Source organism: Sus scrofa, chromosome 3, assembly GCF_000003025.6.
Source record: "Sus scrofa isolate TJ Tabasco breed Duroc chromosome 3, Sscrofa11.1, whole genome shotgun sequence".
Taxonomy (NCBI): domain Eukaryota; kingdom Metazoa; phylum Chordata; class Mammalia; order Artiodactyla; family Suidae; genus Sus; species Sus scrofa.
Window position 1 is genome coordinate 38,931,777 of NC_010445.4, and position 20,910 is coordinate 38,952,686.

General features: G+C 48.6%; 2 protein-coding genes across 4 annotated transcripts in view; one reads left to right on the top strand and one right to left on the bottom strand.

Annotated features, from left to right (window-relative positions):
• ZNF263 (zinc finger protein 263) overlaps positions 1–20,887 on the bottom strand; it is a 46,511-nt gene extending 25,624 nt beyond the window's left edge. Inside the window, exons 1-2 of one of the 2 annotated variants that reach the window (XM_013995720.2) lie at positions 20,675–20,887; positions 2,629–2,725 (exon numbers count right to left, since the gene is read on the bottom strand). The gene's annotated coding sequence lies outside the window, so the exon portion shown is untranslated. Of the gene's footprint in view, positions 1–2,628; positions 2,924–20,674 lie in introns of those variants that run through there. The other variant, XM_021088097.1, reaches the window with a different exon arrangement.
• On the top strand, positions 2,797–16,833 carry MEFV (MEFV, pyrin innate immunity regulator). Of its 2 annotated transcripts, none has more exons than XM_013995729.2 (9): positions 2,797–3,188; positions 5,260–6,099; positions 9,090–9,460; positions 9,848–9,943; positions 13,120–13,350; positions 13,779–13,801; positions 14,905–15,020; positions 15,206–15,238; positions 15,591–16,833. In XM_013995729.2, exons 1-9 carry the CDS (start codon positions 2,912–2,914, stop codon positions 15,620–15,622), a joined length of 2,019 nt encoding a protein of 672 aa, XP_013851183.1. In that variant the 5' UTR covers positions 2,797–2,911; the 3' UTR covers positions 15,623–16,833. The 2 variants fall into 2 exon arrangements, with proteins under 2 accessions (XP_013851183.1, XP_013851182.1); XM_013995728.2 differs by having other exon boundaries at positions 2,845–3,188; positions 15,764–16,833.

A 20,910-nucleotide genomic window follows, 5' to 3' on the forward strand; every position in this document is an offset into this window, starting at 1 on the left:
AGGCTGAGACATTTCTACACAGCCAGGTTAGTTATTAATTACAAAGACAAAAGGGACCTTTTACAATGGAGAGATCTTAAGGATGCAGGGATGTGCCCTCAGTCTAATAAGGAAGGAAGAATCACACAAATGTGCACTGAAGGACATTTAGCAGACTTTTCAAAACCATTAATGTCTTGAAAGAATTTTAAAAGAACGAAAAAATTTTTAAAAATTCAGGAGTTCCCATCATGGCTCACCAGAAATGAATCTGACTAGTATCCATGAGGACATAGGTTCGATTCCTGGCCTCGCTCAGTGGGTGAAGGATCAGATGTTGCTATGAGCTGTGGTGTAGGTGGCAGACACGGCTCAGATCCCACGTGGCTGTGGCTGTGGCTGCGGCGTAGGCCAGTGGCTACAGCTCTGATGCGACCTCTAGCCTGGAAACCTCCATATGCCACAGGAGCGGCCCTAGGAAGACAAAAAAAAATTTTTTTAACTAAAAAAAATTTTAAAAAATTCTTTAGGTGCGACCCTAAAAAATTAATTAATTTTAAAGGCCAGGGGGATGTGAAAGTGTTCTAGATAAAAGGAGACTTACAGAGACATGACAACTAAAAGCAATGTGTGCCATCTGATTGGATCCTTGTTTGGAAAAAAAAGCCATCAGAGACATTATCAGAACAATTGAGCAATTCGATTATGGACAGGTTGTAGTATTACAAAAACATTAAAGTTCCTCAGTGTATTAATAGTGTTGTGATTATTTAAAATAATATCTGGGAGTTCCCTGGTGCCTCAGCAGGTTAAGGATCCAGTGTCACTGCTGTGGTTCCGGTCGCTGCTGTGGCATGGTTATGATCCCTGGCTTGGGTACTTCTGTGCATCACAGATGCAACCCCCCAAAATAAAAGAAAATTTAAAAATTGATATCCAGGCATACTTATTCTTAGTATTTAGGGTATCTAGGGTATTTGGGTGATATCTTTTTTTTTTCCTTCTGCTCTTTAGGCATATGGAGGTTCCCAGGCTAGGGGTCCAATTGGAGCCATAGCTGCTGGCCTACAGCACAGCCACAGCAACGCCAGATCCAAGCCGCATCTGCAACCTACACCACAGCTCACAACAACATCGGGTCCTTAACCCACTGAGCGAGGCCAGGGATTGAAACCACAACCTCATGGTTCCTAGTCGGACTCATTTCCACTGCGCCATAATGGGAACTCCTGGAGTGATATCTGATATGTTTTAAATTTATTACCAAATGCTTCAGAAAAAAAAGAGAAGTGAAAGCATGTGTGTGTGTGTGTGTGTGTGTGTGTGTGTGTGTGTGTGAGAGAGAGAGAGAGAGACAGAGAATCACCAAACATTATAAAATGTAAACAGCTGGTGATCCTAGGATAAAGGGTATATAAGGGTTCACTGTACTATGCTTTCAACTTTTCTGTGGATTTGAAATTTTTTTTTTTCTTGTCCTTTTAGGGCTGCACCCTTGGCCTATGGAGATTCCCAGGCTAGGGGTTGAATCGGAGCTGCAGCCGCCAGTCTATGCCGCAGCCACAGCAACACAGAATCCGAGCCACATCTGCGACCTACACCACAGCTCATGGCAACACTGGATCCTTAACTCACTGAGTGAGGCCAGGGATCAAACCTTCATCCTCATGGATACTATTCGGGTTCATTTCTGCCAAGCCACAACTGGGAAATCCTGACATTTTTGGAAACAAAATGTCGGGGTAAAAATCAGTGCAGAAAGACGGAGCAGTCAACCAAGGAAGAAGTCAGCCCCCACCCCACACACAACACTTAGCTTCGGAGCCACCGCTGGGGCCCCACACTGGGCTGCGAGCTCTGCCGGATGCCTGTGCGGTTTTTCAGCCCTGTTTCTCTGGCATCCTGGCCCAGGGTCCCAGACACATGCTCAGTAGATGTGCAGGGACAAGAGCGCCCCCTCCGAGGCCTGGGGCTAGGAAGCTGCGGCAGAGGTAGCGCTGGGACAAACAAATCAGGATGGTGGGCCCAGGCCTGTGGCATTTTGAGGCATTCGTGTTGCTGGAAGAACCAGACAACCAGAACAACATTCAAGGGGGAGATAACAGGGCTGGTTTCTGGGCGGTGCCCTTCCAGCCTCACCTGCCTCCTTGGGTTGTACCTGCGGCTCCCCATTCCCCGCTCCACAAAGTCCCAAGAGTCTGCAGGGGAACAGCTGGCCGGAGAAGCTGACTTTCATCATGCTCCTCTCCAGCATGGGACCAGGGGCTCTGTTCCCCCCACTGTACCCCTGTATCCTGGGAGAAGCCAGGGAAGCATCACCATACCTCTCCCAAGATCAAGAACCTGGAATCCAGGAGTTCCTGTGGTGGCCCAGCCGGTTAAGAACCCCAAAGAGTGGCCCTGAGGATATGGATTCGATCCCTGGCTTCACTCAGTGGGTTCAGGATCTGGCACTGCGGCAAGCTGCGGTGTAGGTCACAGATGTGGCCTGGAACCAGGGTTACTGCGACTGAGGTGCAGGCCCGCAGCTGCAGCTCTGACTCAACCCTTAGCCCAGGAAATTCCATATGCCAAGGGTCTAGGCATAAAAAGGAAAGAAAAAAAAAAAAAAAAAACCTGGACTCCAATTCCAGACCCTCCAAGACTTACCCACCGCTCTGCAATCCATCTCAGCCAGTGAGAGCTCAGGTGCCGGCCACCTGTCTGACGGGGCGTGGAGCTCTCCCAGCTGGAAAAGCCTCTGCATCTGTAAGAGAACCCAAGCCAGCCATGACATGCTCATGGCCTTAGTCTCAGTTCCCACCAAAACGGAGAGCATTTCCTGTGCCTTTTCCGTTATTTCACAAGCTACCTCTTCTCACTCACCCTCGGGGCTCCAGGGCAGAGAGCTCAGAAGACAGACAGCTGCCTCCAGGCTCTCCTGGGCCACGCTATGGCCAAGACCCCCAGTGACCATCTGCTCTACTCCCTGGAAGAGCTGGTGCCCTATGACTTTGAGAAGTTCAAGTTCAAGCTACAGAACACCAGCCTGGAGAAGGAACACTCCCGGATCCCCCGGGGCCAACTCCAAACAGCCCAGCCAGTGAAGCTGGCCATGCTACTGGTCACCCACTATGGGGAGGACTATGCTGTGCAACTGACCCTACAGGTCCTGAGGGCCATCAACCAGCATCTCCTGGCAGAGGAGCTCCACAGGGCAATCAGCCCAGGTAAGTGGCCCCATGCCCCCGCAACTTGCTGGCTGCTGGCGGGGTGGGGTGGAAGGCGCAAGAGGGAACTGATGTTTGGACCAGGGCGTCTTGAGTCCAAGGTCTGCCACAACCCTGGTGACTTGAGCCAAGGAAGTGCTTACCCCTCTCTGGTTTTTGGAGGAAAGGTAAGGCTCCCAATGGCTTAACAAACAAAACAAAACAAAACAAAACCCAGAAGGCTGAGGTTCTGACTCTGGAGTGGGATCAGGAGAGGCAGGAGTGGCTGCCCGTTGGTAGAGGCGCCTCGCTTCATTTGTGATTAGCACTCACCCGGAGAGGAACAGCTTTGTTTGGATGATCACAGGGTTGATGGATGAACAGCAGGGTTGATGGGTAATCTCAGTGGTACCCCCTGAATTTCTGCTCTCAGTTCTTCTTTAACGCATGTTACAAAGGTATTTTAAAATTCTCAAAAGGACTCTCTTCTTTCTTTTTCCTTGCTTCCTTTCCTCTTTTGCCTCTTTCCTTCTCTCTCTCTTCCTTTCTTCCTTCATTTCCTGCATCTTTTCTTTCTTTCCTTTTTTCCATCCTTATCTTCCTTCTGCTACTGTTTTGCTGCAACTTTCTGATTTTATGACATTGTAATCAAAGAATGTGGCCAAGTGGTTCCTGTTTTTAAAGACTTTTTTTTTTTGGAGATGGGGGTGCTAAGACATGATTAGTTTAAAAAATTATTCTTTCATATTTGAATTTTTCTTACATTTCTAGACTTTTAAGAATACATCAGGAATACTTTATATGTGCTTCTATGAGGCAGAAGACTTTACATAACATAGAAATTCTCTGCTCTTTGAAAGAGTGATAAAACTAAAGCGTAATCTGAGTCTGGTGTAACCTGATGAGTAGAATTTTTAAGTTAATTTTTTGTATTTTAAAATCTGGTTATTAGCATTTTCATGGTTTCTTACCAGTTCTGGATCCCGTCTGGGTAACATGTTTTCCTAGACACCCAACAGCAAAATGTTTAAGCAACTTTAAATTCTAAGTATTTTTCAAACCAAAAATTAAGGTGCTAATTACAGGTTATTTTCATTTCCTTATTAAAGTAGTTTGAAAACCGTATCCCGGGAAGATATTTCACAGGTTATTTAGACTGTTACCAAATACCTAATTCAGATGTTGTTGTTTTAACTTATGAAACAAATTCATATTAAAATGTATATTAACCAAATTTTAAATACTGGAGGCCATCAGTGTGAAAGTTCGTGCTACACTTGAACTTTTTATGGAGACCCTGGAATTCAGCCTTTCTCGTTGTGTCTGTTTAATTAAACAGTATTCTGAAATTTCTATGCAAGCTGTATTTAACAAAAATTACTATGACGCTTGTCCGAGTTAAGGTTTTCTTTGCCTCATGATACCAAAGGGGAAAAAAACCCAGAAACAAATTAGCTTCTGAAGTTTTAACTGTCCTTCATAACCCCTGATTTCAAATTTGTGTGCCAATCTTTACTGATGGATTTTGTAAGTGGGTTTTGTACGTCGATAAACCACACACGAATGCATACCAATAAACAAATGTTTTCACTTACGCGTTAAGAATTCTTAGCAAGACCTAGGTTTCCCGCCTACAAAAGTTTGAAAAGGGAGTTCCCGTCGTGGCGCAGTGGTTAACGAATCCGACTAGGAACCATGAGGTTGCGGGTTCAATCTCTGCTCTTGCTCAGTGGGTTAAGGATCTGGCGTTGCCGTGAACTGTGGTGTAGGTTGCAGACGCGGCTCGGATCCCACGTTGCTGTGGCTCTGGCGTAGGCCAGTGGCTACAGCTCCGATTGGACCCCTAGCCTGGGAACCTCCATATGCCGCGGGAGCGGCCCAAGAAATAGCAAAAAGACAGAAAAAAAAAAAAGTTTGAAAAGCACTATTTCAGAAGACAGCAAATAATTAGTATGTTTTTATGTAATAGTAACTGACTGCCGACGTCTAGAATGTCCTGAACGTCCCTCATTTCAGGGGGAATTGTCTCTTCTCTCCCCTTCCCCACACCTTGACCCCGAGACTCTTCATGCCTTTTTATCTGTCTTTTCAGAATATCAGATACAAGAAAATGACACAGACAGTTCAGCAACGTCATGCTCCTCTAGGGAGATTAAGCCCAAAAGCCTGAAGATACTGGATGGCCTGGAAGGTGACAAGCAGCGACAGAGCAGTGACGGGGCTGGCTGCCCACCATCCATGCAGCCTGAGGCTGGCAAGGGGCCCCAGAAGAAGCCCCAGGTCAAACGGAGAGATCAGAAAGGCCCTGAGGGCCTAGATGCACAGAGCAAGCCAGGGGCCCGGAACATGACCACGTCTTCCAAGAGAAGCCCACTCCCTAGCAAGCCCCAGGGGGAGAAGGGGAGCAAGCCCGGTGTCAGCCTCCGCAGAAATGCCAGCTCTGCAGGAAGGCTCCAGGGCCTGGCCGGGGGCTCGCTGGCTGGGTCCCTGGGAAGGAGAGAATTTAAGATCTCTGAAGCCTATTTACCCACAGGAAAGAAGCGACCCAAAAGTCTTGAACTGACCATTTCTCCCGGAGAGATAGAATCCCTTCATCCAGAAACACTTCTGCTTCAAGAGAAAATGGGAAGTGAGAATCCAGGCTCAGCAGCCACCCCCAGTGAGATGGCCACTCTGAATGTGTGTGCTCCTGTGGCTCCAGAGAAAGGCTCCAGGAATCTGGAACATTCCATGACCCTGCAGGGGGGTGCACTCAGGAATACACTGTCCAACATATCGTTGGCTGCAAAGAAGAAGACGTGGGAGCGCCCAGAATCCACAGCACCTCCAGAGAAGAAAGGAACTGAGGCTCCAGAGAGCTCCAGGACTGTGGAGGAGGTGGCAGGCGGTGTGCTCCATGTACCTTCAAATCCGAAAGGCCCTCTGTCTTCAGGTAAGAAAGGACCTCAGAATCCAGGAGACTCAGCATCCTTGGGCATAATGACCTGTGCGGGTTTCCCCTATAAACCTCTGTTTATCCCCATTGTGTTTATTCCACTGGACCCCTGGGTGCCCCTTGAGGTCCTCAGCCCTTTGAGAATTTGATGTAGGCTCTGAATCCTGAAAAAAAAAAAAAGTGCACATGCACATCTTCAGGAGATGCTGCCTCCATTTCGGTTAGTTCTCTGTTTTGGGCTGTGCCTGTAGCAAGCGGATGTTCCTGGGCCAGGCATCAAACCCACACCACAGCAGGGACACCACCAGATCCTTTCCGTTAGTTAGTTCTTAGATACACTGATGTCCTTCTTAAGACTTCCCAAGGGCTTCGTGGACTCCAGGTTGAGCATCTGGAAAAGACTGGGTGGAAAGATCACCCTCTCACAATACCCCACGGTAGTATGTCGTGGGGCTGAGATCTTGCCATTGGCCTCTCCGGGCAAGGAGGGAGCTGTTGGCTAAACTCCTTGGGTCTCTTTTACTCAAGAGGCAGAAATTAGGGTTATGATGGGTTGACAGAAGTGCCAAAATAATGTAAGTGAAACAAGTCTGAAGTTTGTCCCCCCTCCATGTAAATGACACATAGGTGGTCCAGGATAAATGTGGTACCCTGTGGCCAGGAACCCAAGCTCCTGCCCTTTTTCTGCTCCACAGAGTTTGCTCTCAAGTTCATGGTCTCCAAGAGCAGCGTCCGCATTCTGGGCAGCGGGATGGAGGCACAAGGGAGAAGACGATCACTCAGGGAAGGTTTTCTCCAGTTTGCAGACACTGCTCATGGTGCCTCTACTTATTCACGTCCTCTTGGCCAGAATGAACAGGCACACCTTGGAAATATCGTGGGTTTGGCTCCAGGCCACTGCACTAAAGCAGATATTGCAATAAAGCAAGTCACATGGATTTGCTGGCTTCCCAGAGTATATTGTTTACACTACACTGTAGCCTATATGAGGTGTGCAATAGTCTTACATCTGAAAAACAATGTACATATCTTATTTTTTATTTATTTTTTTATCTTTTTGTCTTTTCTAGGGCCGCTCCTGAAGCATATGGAGGTTCCCAGGCTAGGGGTCTAATCGGAGCTGTAGCCGCCAGCCTACGCCAGAGCCACAGCAACGCCAGATCCTTAACCCACTGAGCAAGGCCAGGGATCGAACCCACAACCTCATGGTTCCTAGTCAGATTCGTTAACCACTGAGCCACGACGGGAACTCCATTAATTTTAAAACACTTTATTGCTCAACACTCCCCACCTTCTGAGACAGCCCACATTCTGTCTCTGAAGTATCTTTGTGTATAAATCTCTTTCGCTCTAAAAATAAATAAATAGGAGTTCCCTAGTAGCTCAGTGGGTTAAGGATCTGGCATTGTCACTGCAGCAGTTCGGGTCACTGATGTGGACCAGGTTTGATCCCTGGCCCAGGAACTTCCACATGTCCCAGGTGCGGCCAAAAAATATAAATAAATTGATAGCTAGATAAATAAAAATAATTTACTGCTAAAAAACATTCACCATCATTGACCACACAGAGTTACCACAAATCTTCATTCTGTAAAAATGAAGCCTCTGTGAAGGGCAACGAGGTGAAATGCAATGAAGTGAGGTGGGCCTGTATCCAAGCGACCATACCTAACTGCAAGGGAGGCCAAGAAAAGGAGGGTTTTTTTTTTTTTTTTCCGAGGGGGGGGTTTGTTGGGGAAGCAGCCACAGGGACAGCGATCAATTCTATTTAAAGGGAGGAGGGGAAATGGTAATTGGGGACCTCAAGAGGTCACTTAAAGATGTGATATGAGGAGTTCCTGCTGTGGTGCAATGAGATCAGTGCTGTCTCTGCAGGACCAGGACACAGGTTCAATCCGCAGCCAGCACAGTGGGTTAAAGAATCCAGTGCTGGTAGGGGGAGGGAGTGGGAGGGCCTGGGAGTCTGGGGTTAATAGATGCAAACTATTGCATTTGGAGAGATAAGCAATGAGATCCTGCTGTACAGCACAAGGAAATGTATCTAGTCGCTCATGATGGAACATGGTGGAGGATGATGTGAGAAAAAGAATGCATACATGTGCGATTGGGCCACTGTGCTGTACAGTAGAAAACTGACACAACACCGTAAACCAACTATAATGGAAAAAAAAAAAAAAAAAGAATCCAGTGTTGCCGAAGCTGCAGGGCGGGAACTCCATATGAGGCAGAGTGGCAAAAAAAAGGGGCCAGTCCATAGACCAGAGGTCAAGATGTGATATGAATTCCCGGGACTCTGCGAGAGGAGGAGGTGGGAGCAACTCATGGGTTGAGTGAGTTTCTATTTCCTCTCCTCCAATTTACGAAGCTGTGCTGTGGTCTTAGGCAGAGCTGGTCATAGCTGAATGTCACCATGGCTCTACCCTTGGTGGGCTCTACCCTTCAGCTTGCAAAGTTCCCTTGTTATTTTCACCTCGTGCTTCCTGAACCTGGCCGTGGGCAGTGGCCCATTTGCTCCTTCGTTCCGCACACACTTCCCAAATGCTCACCGCGAGGCAGGGATTCTGCGAGGGGTTGGGGGTCTGGATGTGAACGTATCACCATCCCCTGGGCGCATTCAGTGTGAGCAGTCTGGGTGGTTGTTAAGTAGCACAGCAAACAGCAGAGTGTCCTGCTGTCTTTATATCACCTGCTAGATCAGTGCACGTGCAGGAGGAAGATAAAGGATTTACAGCACAAGGCCTTTCGATAGGGTAAACGTCCAAGAAGTCCAGTCTCGGCACTGGCGTGAGATCCAGCCATGAGCCCTCAGTCCCGTGGCTCCTCTGCCGCCTCAGTGGGGGGAAGCGGGGCGACAACTGAGGGAGAGGCCTCAGTCTGACGGGGAAGTACGAGGCCCAGAACCAGGTTCTCTAAGCTGCGTCTGCAGCACTCCTTGGTAACATCCCAGGTTTGTCACTCAGGAGATTCTTCCGCTGCTATGTCCTCAGGGAGGCTGCAGAACGAGGCTGTGTGTCCCCTTTGCCGCACCCAGCAAGCAGATCCAGTTGGTGGCAGCTGTGCGCACAATTCCTGCAGCTTCTCCGTTGCTCCCGAGGCCTCCCGCGGCCACTCACCCAGCTGCCTTGGGTGCCAGGACATGTTCCCAGGGAAGAGCTGTGGCAGCCACGAGCAGCAGGTGGGCCTGCAGATGGGAAGCCTGAGCCCCAAGTCCCTGCCGCAGTGTGAGCGTCACAAGCAGCAAGTCCAGCTGCTCTTCTGTGAGGACCATGGGGAACCCATCTGCCTCATGTGCGGGCTGAGTCCGGAGCACCGAGGCCACCGGGTGCGCCCCATTGAGGAGGCCGCCCTGGAATACAAGGTAGGGCTTCCTGTACTGGGGTCCTTCGCCACTGGGCACTTGCATAGACCAGGGCTTGCTTCATGTTCCAAACAACCCTGGGAGGTCGGTGCATTAGCCAGCCTTCTTGGGCTGTAAATGGCAAACAGTACAAACCAAAGACAGATTTACTGGTTCATGTAGCTCAGAGGTCTTCAGGTATGGCTGAATCCAGATGTGCCTAACAGGTCATTAGAAATCTTTCTCACCACTTCCTGGCTCTGCTTCCCTTGGTGTAACGGATTCATTCTTCCTCTCTCCTGGTGCTCTTAGCTGCAGCACTCTCCGCTTTATTCCCCTCTAGAGTTGGCACCAACCAAAGATGGCAGGAGCCAACTTTAAGCTTCAACAAGTGCTCTTTTTCTCCAGGAGGAAATTCAGAAGCAACTAGAGCATCTGAAGGAGTTGAGAAAATCTGGGGAGGAGGAGAGATCTCAGGGGCATAAGAAGACAGTGAACTTCCTGGTAAGGCTAGGGGTGTTTTTGGCCAGTCCTCTCCTGGGTTCACCCCTGAGGAAGGAGGGAAGGAACCAAGAATGAGCAGGGGTCCTTGAGGTTATGTACTGGTTCACAGGGAGGCAGAGCTGAATCACCTGTTCTTGGGGGGCAGGGGATAACAGGTGTTCAAGGATGAGCTTGACTCTCGAGAGGGAAGCCACTCTGAGCGGGAAAGGACCCTGTCGTGCTTTCTGATACTCACACAAAATGGTTTCGCTAAACTAATACTAGTAGTTGTATTGGGATTGAAGAAAGGAGAAGAAACGTTTCAACCTTAAATCCTCCTCTGTATTGTTTTTACAACTGTTGCCGCGACCCACTGCATTTTTTTATTTCATTTTGTTTTGTTTTTTCCTTTTTTTACAGCTGCACCTGCAGCATATGGACGTTCCCAGGCCAGGGCTCAAACTGGAGCTGCCAGCTGCTGACCTACACCATAGCCACAGCACACTGGATCCAAGCCACATCTGCGACCTATGCCACAGCTGAAGGCAACGCCAGATCCTTAACCCGCTGAGCGAGGCCAGGGATCGAACCCACATCCTCATAGACACTATGTTGGGTTCTTAACCTGGTGAGCCACAACAGGAACTCCCATTGTATTTTTTACAAAAACTATATTGATTTTTAAAATTCAAATGTTCAAGGTAGACATTTTCTTTAAAATTGTGGTTTTGCACCACCATAGATTTCAATAAGTACAATTGAGTGGTCTTCCTGTTAGGCTTTTGCTCAGACTCTTAGATGCACTGTGTTGCTTCTAGTTCCCAGCCTCAGAAGGATCCTACCCCACAGAGTCTTGATTTGTCTGTGCATTTTTTTTTTTAGGACCACCCTCAGAACATATGGAAGTTCCCAGGCTAGGGGTCCAATCAGGGCTACAGCTGCCAGCCTACGCCACAGCCACAGCAATGGCAGATCTGAGCCACATCTGTGACCTCCACTGCACACAGCTCACAGCTATGCCAGATCCTTAACACACTGAATGGGGCCAGGGATGGAACCGACCTCCTCACGGGTACTAGCTGGGTTCATTAACTGCTGAGCCACAAGAGAAAATCCCCATCCAGTGCATTTCTGCTAGTTGGATCTTGTCTCCCTCTCTGAGTTCCAAATTTCTGTTGGGACCCAGCACAGCACAGCAGGAAACAGGCAAAGAAAACAAACAGCAGAATGGGACACAGGTGGCATTGGTCAGGGCATCTATTGGGAAACTCCTGAATTATAGTAAAATGAAAACCCTTTCCTCTAATCCCAGGTGGCTTGGAACTTGAGGATGGAGCAGATCAGGGCTGCCCCCAAGGAAGGTGAGGCAGGGGCCTAGGCTGCAGGGAAACCCACGGAGATAAGGAGGGCCAGCATCCCCTTAAGATGAAGTAACATGGGCCCTCCTGTAAGCAAGATGCTTTCTTCAGGTCTTCTCCTTCTCCTGTTTTCAATAATCAAAAAAAAATTTAATCTTTGGCGAGGGGGAAGGAAGACCTCTTCTATACAGCAAATGCCAGCTAAAACAGGCAGAGAAGAATAATAGAAATAGGAGTTCCCATCGTGGCTCAGTGGAAACAAATCTGACTAGCATCCATGAGGACACAGGTTCGATCCCTGGCCTCCCTCCATGGGTTAAGGATCCATTGTTGCCATGAGCTGTGGTGTAGGTTCCAGTTGCAGCTCGGGTCCTGCGTGGCTGTGGCTGTGGTGTAGGTCAGCAGCTACAGCTCCAATTCGACCCCTAGCCTGGGAACCTCCATATGCGTGGATGTGGCCCTAAAAAAGACAAAAAAGAAAAAAGAATAATTTAAATAGAAAATCTCCACTATACAGCTAACACCAATAAGGCTCATCAACAGGTAGCTGAAATTTTTAGAGAAAATCTTGGAGAACAGGATATTTACATGCTCTCAAAGTACCAGTCCCCAAATTACTCAGTAATGATAAAGGAAATAATATATATTTACAGTAGTGATATCTGGTAGACCCCTCCTTCAGCAAATGACCCTAGTGTCACAATGATGGTGACAGCAAACTGGATGGTGTTTGCCTCCCGACGGGATGTGCTAGAAAGACCATGGCATTAGGTCAATGCTGTTCTCACCCCAAATGTTTATCCTGAATTTAATCATGAACTAATTATCAAGCAATTTAACCTGTAGGCCACTGAACAAGACAACTGACTTGTCCTCTTAAAAGAAGTCAGTGTTACTGCCATCATCGACAAAGGATGAAGGGACATTTTTGGTGCAAAATAAAGACTTAGTGCTGTCCTTTGGAGCCCCAAATGAGAAGATTTCTAATGTCCAGTCTTAGCAGATCTCAAGGGCCGCTCCCTCCGTGGAGGGAGGAAAAGTGCCCTAAAACCACATCACGGGTCTGCAGAAGCTTCTTCGGGACACGAGAAGAGGGCGATAGAAGAGGTCAGGGTTGGCCAGTGTGCAGGAGCAGAGGGTGTCAAGTTCACCTGCATCCAAACAATGGACTGACTGCCCCCGTTCAGGGCCCTATTGAGACTCTGTGGGGGAAGGGAGAGAACTCTCCTCCCTGCAGACTTTGTGGTCATGACCTTGCCCATTTCTGACCCCAGATACATGCCATCCTCATGCTGGCTTTCACGGAAGGAAGAAGGTGACACCACGTGTCTTAGGAGCTGCCCAAACAAAGTCCCATAAACCATAGAAACGAATCCCCCCCCCCCCCAGTTCTGGAGGCAAGTTGGTTCCCTCTGGGGGCCAGGAGGGAAGGCTCCCCCAAGGCCTCTGTCCTCAGCTGGTTGTGTCCCTGGGCCTCGTCACACGCATTCTCCTTGTGTGTGTACCTGTGTCCAGGTGTCTCCACTGGACTGTGACCTCAGCTTAACTAGCTGCATCCATAACAACCTTATTTCCAAATAAGATCATACTCTCAGGTACCAGGGTTAGGACTTCAACATATAAATTCTGGAAGGGACACAATTCTACCCACAACACCAACTTTCAGGACATTTTCCAAGAGCCCACCTGTCCCAGAAGATCCCAGCACATTTTGCCTCCTGCTCTGGAATGCAGGCCTCCACCTGCAGGAGGCGGCCTTTAGGGGGGGCTTCCCTGGACACACACGTCCACTTCACTGCAGAGGCCCCTACACCTGCCTCCCTGACTTCTGTTGCCCAGAAACAAGCTGAAACCCAGAAGCAGAGAGTCCAGTACCAGTTGGAGCAGTTGTGCCAGTTTTTAGAGCAGCAAGAGCAGCTCTTTGTGACCTGGCTGGACGAGGTGGGCCAGACCATTAACCACGTCAGGAAGACCTATGGCACCCAAATGACCAGGGACGTTGCTGTTCTCGATGAGCTGATTGGGGAGCTGGAGGCCAAGCAGTGCCAGCCAGAGTGGGAGCTTATGAAAGTGAGTGCGGCTGAGCCCGGCCTTCCCCTGTGTGCTGTGCCCAGTCAGATGACTCGGGATCCCAACTGCCATTGCTGCCAGCTCTGTCCAAGCCAGTGGGGGAGGCCCTGAGGCCTGGGGGTGGGTCTTGGTCTTGGTGACACACAATGCCTTGTGTGCCCAGACCCTTCAAAGAGCTCTCAGGAGCCCAGGGTGGCCCAGTATCTAGGGGATCCCCTGGCCTTTTCCAGAAAAGATCGGCAGCGTCTGGGTCCTGTTCTGTTGCAGGCCCCGGCTGGGCTGCCACTGTGGGAGACTGGAATTAGAAGTAGGGAGAGGTGCCCCATTTTTGCTGACATGCTAGGGCTGGGAGCCCCGGGGGAGAGGCCAGGAGTCATCACAGCCCCTAGGAGCCTAGTAATGGAGAACTTCCCTCTTTTCTCTTCTAGGACATCAGAGTCACCCTGCACAGGTACCAGGAGGTCCCTGAATGTTCCCCTGAAGTTCCTGCAGGAAGCACTTGGGGAGGCAGACCTGGGAGGGAGATGCTCCCAACCCCGGGTCTCTGACGCAGGGAGAAGGGGAGGGAGAGCGTGGGGCAGGAGACTGGCCTGCGTCACCACAGCCTGCGTGGGAGCTGGCTTCCTAAGATGCTTCCCTGGCAGACTGTGTCCTAGGCGATTCGTCTCATGGAAATTGTCCCTGCAGCAGCGCTTGTGGCCACAGGGAGGGAAGCGCGTTCCAGGAGTGGAGCTGCGGAGCCCAGCAGGCAGGGAGGGGATGAGGAGTGAGGAGGCTGGAAATTACAATCACCCTGGGAGCTTTACAGACGCCCGACATCCAGGCCCAGGCAGACAAATCCAATCTAAATCTTTAGGAGTACAATCCAGGCATCAATTTTTTAAGGTTTATTTTTCCCCATGCCTGTGGCAGGGGAAAGTTCCCTGACAGGGTTCAACCCACACCACGGCAGTGACAATGCCAAATCCTTAACTGCTAGACCACCAGGGAACTCCCAATACTTCTGATTTTTTATTTTTTTTTTAAATGGTAGCCATCCAAATGGCTGTACAGTGGTATATCGATGTATTTTTGTGGGTTTTTTTTTTTTGTCTTTTTTTTTAGGGCCACACCTGTGACATATGGAGGTTCCCGGGCTAGGGGTCAAATCAGAGCTACAGCTGCCAGCCTACACCAGAGCCACAGCAATGCCGGATCTGAGCCGCATCTGCAACCTACACAACAGCTCGTGGCAACACTGGATCTTTAACCCACTGAGCAAAGCCAGGGATCAAACCCGTAACCTGTGGTGCCTAGCCAGATTTGTTTCCTCTGTGCCCTGATGGGAACTCCCTCGCTGTGGTTTTGAAAGCAGTAGATTCTAAAACTCCAAGTGATGCTAATCCACAGCCCGAGCTGAGGACCAGAGTTTAGAACGTGAAGCCCAGGGAGGACTTTCTTTGTGAGGCCAGTGCTGGGGTGGGTGCGCCTGGGGAGGCTCCCTCTCCCTCAGAGCGCCTGGGCCGCCCCCATGCTCCAGCCCTCTTTGGCCAACAAATAGTCTTTCGTCTCTAGGGCCAAGATGGTGACCGATCCTGAGCTGTGGACCGCCCCCCCGGAGGTGAAAGAAAAGATCCACCTGCTGTACCAGAGATCAGAGTTTGTGGAGAGGAGCATGAAGCACTTCTTGGGTAGGTGGGCTGGAGGGAAGCGGGGGTTGGGGGGTGCCTGCTTACTTCCTCCCTGGGATCCCTGCAGCTCACAGCCCCCTGGTGGCCCTGCTCTATCTCCCATGGCCTTTCTGGCTCTGCCAGCAGACCCTCCCAGATCTGTCCCCACCCGGGGAACCTAACACAGACTCCCTTTCCCCTTTCAGAAACCCTGCGTTCAGGAATGGACACGTTCAATGGTGAGTGTCGAGGGGGTAGCATGGGCTGGCCAGGGGTTATTGCCACTATGCTGCTGATTTCCAGGCAGTATTTAGAAAGGAGAAAAATGCCTATAACAAAGGCAGGAGAAAAGTCATGTCGGGTCCTCACAGGCTCTGTGGCAGAGTCATTGGCCAAGTCAGCTCGCCAGACCACAGAGTATCTGAGGCAGGCTGGGGTGCCAGGAGGAATGGGGTTGCAGCCAAGCAGAGGAAGCAGGGTCCTGCCCAGGGAAGGGGGTCCTCGTTTTTCCTTGTGATGGGGACCAGGAGAGGCTCAGCCCCTCCGAATGGGGATGCTCAGGATGTTTTCCCATCTCCTTTTTCTCTGTAGTTCCGGAACTGATTGGTGGTCAGGCACCCTGAGGCAACTGGCCCGCTGGGTCCCTGTGCTGTCCCCAGTGCACTCCAGAAGAATGACCCTGACCATATTTCCTGAATGTGGGGAGAACCCTGTGGGGATGCAGTCCATGGACCTCCAGCTAGGAATTCTAATTCTCTCCACAGTTGATGTGATTCTGGAAGCAGGAACTGCCCATCCCAACCTCATCTTTCATCTGCTCTGACGATGTGAAGAGTGTGAGACGTGCAAAAAAGCAGGACAGGTGGCCTGCGAATCCAGAAAGAATCCAGAGCTGAATCATGGCCCCGGGCTCTCCGAGCTTCCTCTCCAGGCACCATTACTGGGAAGTGAAGGTGGGAGACAAGACAGGGTGGGTCCTGGGTGTCTGCAGGGCATCCGGGAGCAGGAAGGAGAATATGACTCCGTCACCAGAGAATGGCTTTTGAGGAGAGAGGAGGAGGATGATGCAAAATGAGTACCAGGCGTCCACTGTTCCCTGGACCCAGATGAGGGGCCCCAGGTGTGCAGGCATCTTCCTGGACTGCAAGATGCGGACATTTCCTTTGACGATGTGACAGCCTAATCTCACATCTACACATTCACTGGCTTTTTTCCCTCTGGGCTCCTTCAACCTATCTTCAGCCTCAAGACACAATTGCGCGAAGAACATGGATCATCTGAACATCTTTCCAGTGAGTGGCAAGGGCCTCACTGAATGCCCAACACCTTGCCTCTCTCTTCAGCCTCCTGGCCCTGTGTCTTGAATTCATACATGCAGCAGTCATAATTGAACACCTACGGGGTTCCAGCTGCTGGGGGGGGGTGAAATGAATAAGAGACTATTCCTTGTGCCCAGGGACCTTATGGAATAAAAGGAGACGTAAGCTGGGTACACAAATATTGGTGAACTAAGGATAATGGAAACGCATGTACTGAGAACATGCCATGGATTTCAGAGGAGGAGGTACAGGGCCGTTACTTAATAAAATCCTTGTATGGATTAGCATCCTAACATTTTCCACAGGCAGAGAGCCCACCCTTGTTTTCCCTCAGGACCCCAGGGTGAGGATGTGTTTCCTCATTCTAGCCTCCTCTGTCTTGAGGACTTGTGAAGCCTAAGGAAAAAATCAGCAGACTGGATTGTTATAATTTTGGTGCCTGGACTAATGAACTGTGGCTGTTAAGGGTATCGGCTGGGTCTCCTAAATAAATCCATTAGAAAATGTAGTCATAACTGCGTTTGCTGCCACTCAGTCAATTACTGCGAGATCCCACTTCCCTACAGAAGACCAGGAAGAGATGGGGCTGCGGTAGGGCGAAAACATTTGACACATATCCCAAATGTCAGATTATTCCGCCCTGACCTGTGTCTGCGAATGTGTGGGCCTGTGGAACCTCAGGCATTCGTCCCTCCAGCACCCTTCATTTAAGGGGGTGTAAAGAGAGGGATGTAAGGAAAAAAGAGACTCAGAATGAAGATTCAACTGCAGACACTTCCTACCTCAACTTCTCTGCCTGTCTTCACACTAGAGGCTAGTTTGGAGTAAGGTTCTCCATGGTGGGGACCAGAGCACAAAATACCTAACTTTGCTTTCTTCCTGGAGCTTTTGTTCTGCGTGCATAATCCATCCGCTGGCACAGTTCACGGACCCTGTTTGTTTAGTGGGTCGCTAGGGTTGGTCATTTGTTATTCCCAATTCTCCCTCGCTAGCTTTCCATGAACAGCTTGGCGTATATTTTTCTTCCACCTCCCTATGTACCTATTTTTTTCCTGTTATTCCAAATGCTTCCAGAATGTGAACTATTTGATAACATTTGCAGTATTTGGCCATACGATCCTTTGGGAAACTTGTTCAATGTTTCATACCCAAAGCAATGTTTGCCATTTAAAAATGGTGATGATATAAAAGCGAGGTAATAGGGGTTTACTTGTATTTTAATTTATTTCATAACCTGCTGAGGCTATGAATTTTTCCATGTGAATGTCTATGTTTTTGCTTCATCCTGTCAACACATATAATCAATAAGCAATCTATAATAGGAATAGAAAAGAGTTTTATTCAAGCCAAACTGAGCATCATAGACCAGGAGACACAGATTTAAGAAGCACCTGAACTGTGTTCCACCAGACTACAAAATGGGGGAAACTCATATAGGCAGAACCCACAAAGCTCCACAAGTAGTCTGTCAAGAATTATAACTGAAGCTGGCAAGAAGTAAGAGTCTTGTTAATAAGTAAGGGCTGGTTGGGGTCCAAAATGGCTGCCTAGATATAAGGGGAGACCTTGGACCATTAAGTTGCAGCTGTCAGCTACTAGCAGATACTGTTGAGAGAATATCTTGAAATTGATACAGTTCAGCAAATTCAGTCTCTCAATGATGCAGGCACATGTCTGAAACTACATCGCAATGGCCACCCGGCTCTATGTTGGATGCCTGGACTACAGTTTTATATCTTGTCAGAACAAAGAATATCAAACATGGCAAGAAGTATATCCTTCAAGGTTTCACAAGAGACAGATTAGCATGCACACAGCTAGCTGGCAGGACCCTGGTGGCTGGGAAGGGAATCTCATCGACAAAGGAGTGCCAGCATTGGTGCTGTAGGGGTGGTGTGGAGGACGGGAGGTGTCACTATCTTCAAGGTGGATATTCTAACAATCTGGTAACCGTATTCTTCCTTTTTCAATGGGTAAAGCAGATGTATGTTTGACAGGCTGTTCTCATTAGCATCAAGTTCAAGCCATTATGTGTAAGCCAGAATGACTTTCGCATACTTCAATAGGTGATTCCTTCTATAAGTATATAAAAATGGTACAGCTCCTTTAACTACTTGCTATGTGGAATCTAGATACTGCTTAGTTGTTTGTAGCACTTCTTCAGAAATATTTTACATACTAAATATTTGTATCTGTTAGGTGAAATTTTCCCTGATGGTTTTTTAAATTGAGATATAATTCACGAACCATAAAAATTACCCTTTTAAATATACAATTAAGTGGGTTTTAGTATATCTACAATGCGTACAAACAACACCATTAATTCCAGAATATTCTCATGACCCTCAAAACAAGCCCTGTGCCCATTAGCAGTCACTTGCCATTCCCCTGTGCCCTCAGCCCTGGCGACCACTAACTTACATCACTATGGATTTGCCTGGTCTGGACATTTCATATAAGAATCACACAATATGTGCTCCTGTGTGACTGGCTTCTTTAGCTTAGCACAATGTTTCAAAGTTCATCCATGTTGCAGCATCTATCAATGCTTCTTTCCTTTCTTATTGCTAAATAATAATCCACCATATGGATATACTACATCTTCTTAATCTGTTCATCATTTGATAGACATATGGCTTGTTTTTACTTTTCACCTATTATGAATAATGTTGCTATTCACGTATGAGTTTTCATTTCTCTTAGGTTTACACCTAGGAATGGAATTGCTGGGTCACATACTAACTCTATGTTAACATTTTGAAAGACTGCCAAACTGTTTCCAAAGTAGCTTAGCATCTTTTCAGATATTTACAATCATTTAGTTTTCTTCCTCCTGAAATGACCTTGTGGCCTTTGCCTTCATCTTTGGTCAGTTAGCAGGAGCTTTCTGTACGATGAGAAAGTCTAATTTCTTCATCTGGCTTATCATTTAAAATCACATGCCATTCTGTTGCTTATCTTTGTTAATATTGTTTTTAAGTTTTTTTAGGGAAAAATAAAAAGTTTATATTATACTTTACAGCACCTCAGTTTCCTGTTCTGCCTCAACATTAAACTTAATGGTTCTCCTAACTGTTCTTTCATTGGTTATTAAACTCCTTTTTTTTTTTTTTTTTTGTACGTGAAGACAGGAACCTTACTTCTTTCCTAGAAGAACAGACAATTTTTGCTAGGATCAAGCTGAAATGCTACCTTTTCTTACAAGGTCCACATATATTCAGATCAATTTACTCGTATTTCAAACTACACTGCTGTGATTAAAAGAGGGTTTTGCTTGTTTTGTTTTTTGGATTTTTTTTTTTTTTTTTAGTAACTCTGGTATCTGGAAAGGGAGATATTCTTGACTTTTTAAAAAGTAAACTGTGTGGCAACAAAATTTTTGTGGCAAAACTGTGGGAAAATTTTTTGTTGCCACACAGTTTTGACACTAGTGTCTTTATAACATATTTTAAACCATGGTCCAGTGAATCATCTATAGTTAGCCTTAAGAAATGGGATGCATTCATATTTTCACCTTCATCATCCTCCCTGAGGCAGGTGTTACATGGAGGTACCTGAAATGAGGCAGGAATGAGGCAATCCCTGCCCTTGCGTTGTCCCAATCCTGATCTATGACTTACCAGGGAATGAACCGAGTATAACAATACAGAAAGAAAGGATGCTGTTAGGCGCCGGCTAGACACTGAAACTGAGGTCCGACACGGAGATGGACGACTAGGATTTCTTAGAAAACAACATGACCAGGAGTTCCCGTCGTGGCTTAGCGGTTAACGAATCCGACTAGGAACCATGAGGTTGCGGTTTCAATCCCTGCCCTTGCTCAGTGGGTTAACGATCCGGTGTTGCCGTGAGCTGTGGTGTAGGTTGCAGACTCGGCTCGGATCCCGCGTTGCTGTGGCTCTGGCGTAGGCTGGCAGCTACAGCTCCGATTGGACCCCTAGCCTGGGAAGCTCCATATGCCGCGGGAGCGGCCCAAGAAATGGCAAAAAAAAAAAAAAAAAACAAACAACAACCATGACCAGTGCAAACCGCAGAGTAGAAGTAGGCAAACAGGTGAGGGGAACGTCGCTCAGCTTTGACCTACGGGCCACTCTTGCCCGAAGGGACGGCTGTAAAAACACCCCAGGCCCAGCAGAGGTCTTGACCCATTACACACTCCGCAGTATTTGGATACACCCGAGATGCTGCGGCGGAAACTGCAGCACCCCCCCGCAAACCTTCCGGTCCATGAGACAGTCCACTTCCGGTCGAGATCCGACCCTACTCCGCCCCAACCGCTGCGACTGGCAATCCCCCGTTGGCTGTTTGGAGTCGAACTACACTTCCCACCAGCCCCTGGAGTTTACATCGTCCTACCTGGATTCGTGCCAGCCTGTCACGGAGACCTGGAGCCAGCTTTCTGTTTTCTGAAGCCCCCGTACAGTAGCAGATAGAGCGGCTGCTGCCAACCCGGCCTCCCTGCCGTCCTGAGAGCTCCGCCGCCGGCCTCGAGCCTCGCCTTCTCTGGCGCAGAACGCCCGCTCCAAGCGAGGAGACCAGGCTTCCACGCCGGAAACGAGGCACCGGGCGTGACGTCACGGCTGCCGAGGCGC

Bases quoted from the DNA above. Each gene is read 5' to 3' on its own strand.
- MEFV (XM_013995728.2), top strand. From the start codon at position 2,912: ATGGCCAAGACCCCCAGTGACCATCTGCTCTACTCCCTGGAAGAGCTG. The intron at 13,802-14,904 runs GTACCAGGAGGT...TTTCGTCTCTAG, and splicing joins ATCAGAGTCACCCTGCACAG to GGCCAAGATGGTGACCGATC. The intron at 15,239-15,763 runs GTGAGTGTCGAG...TTCTCTCCACAG, and splicing joins AGGAATGGACACGTTCAATG to TTGATGTGATTCTGGAAGCA.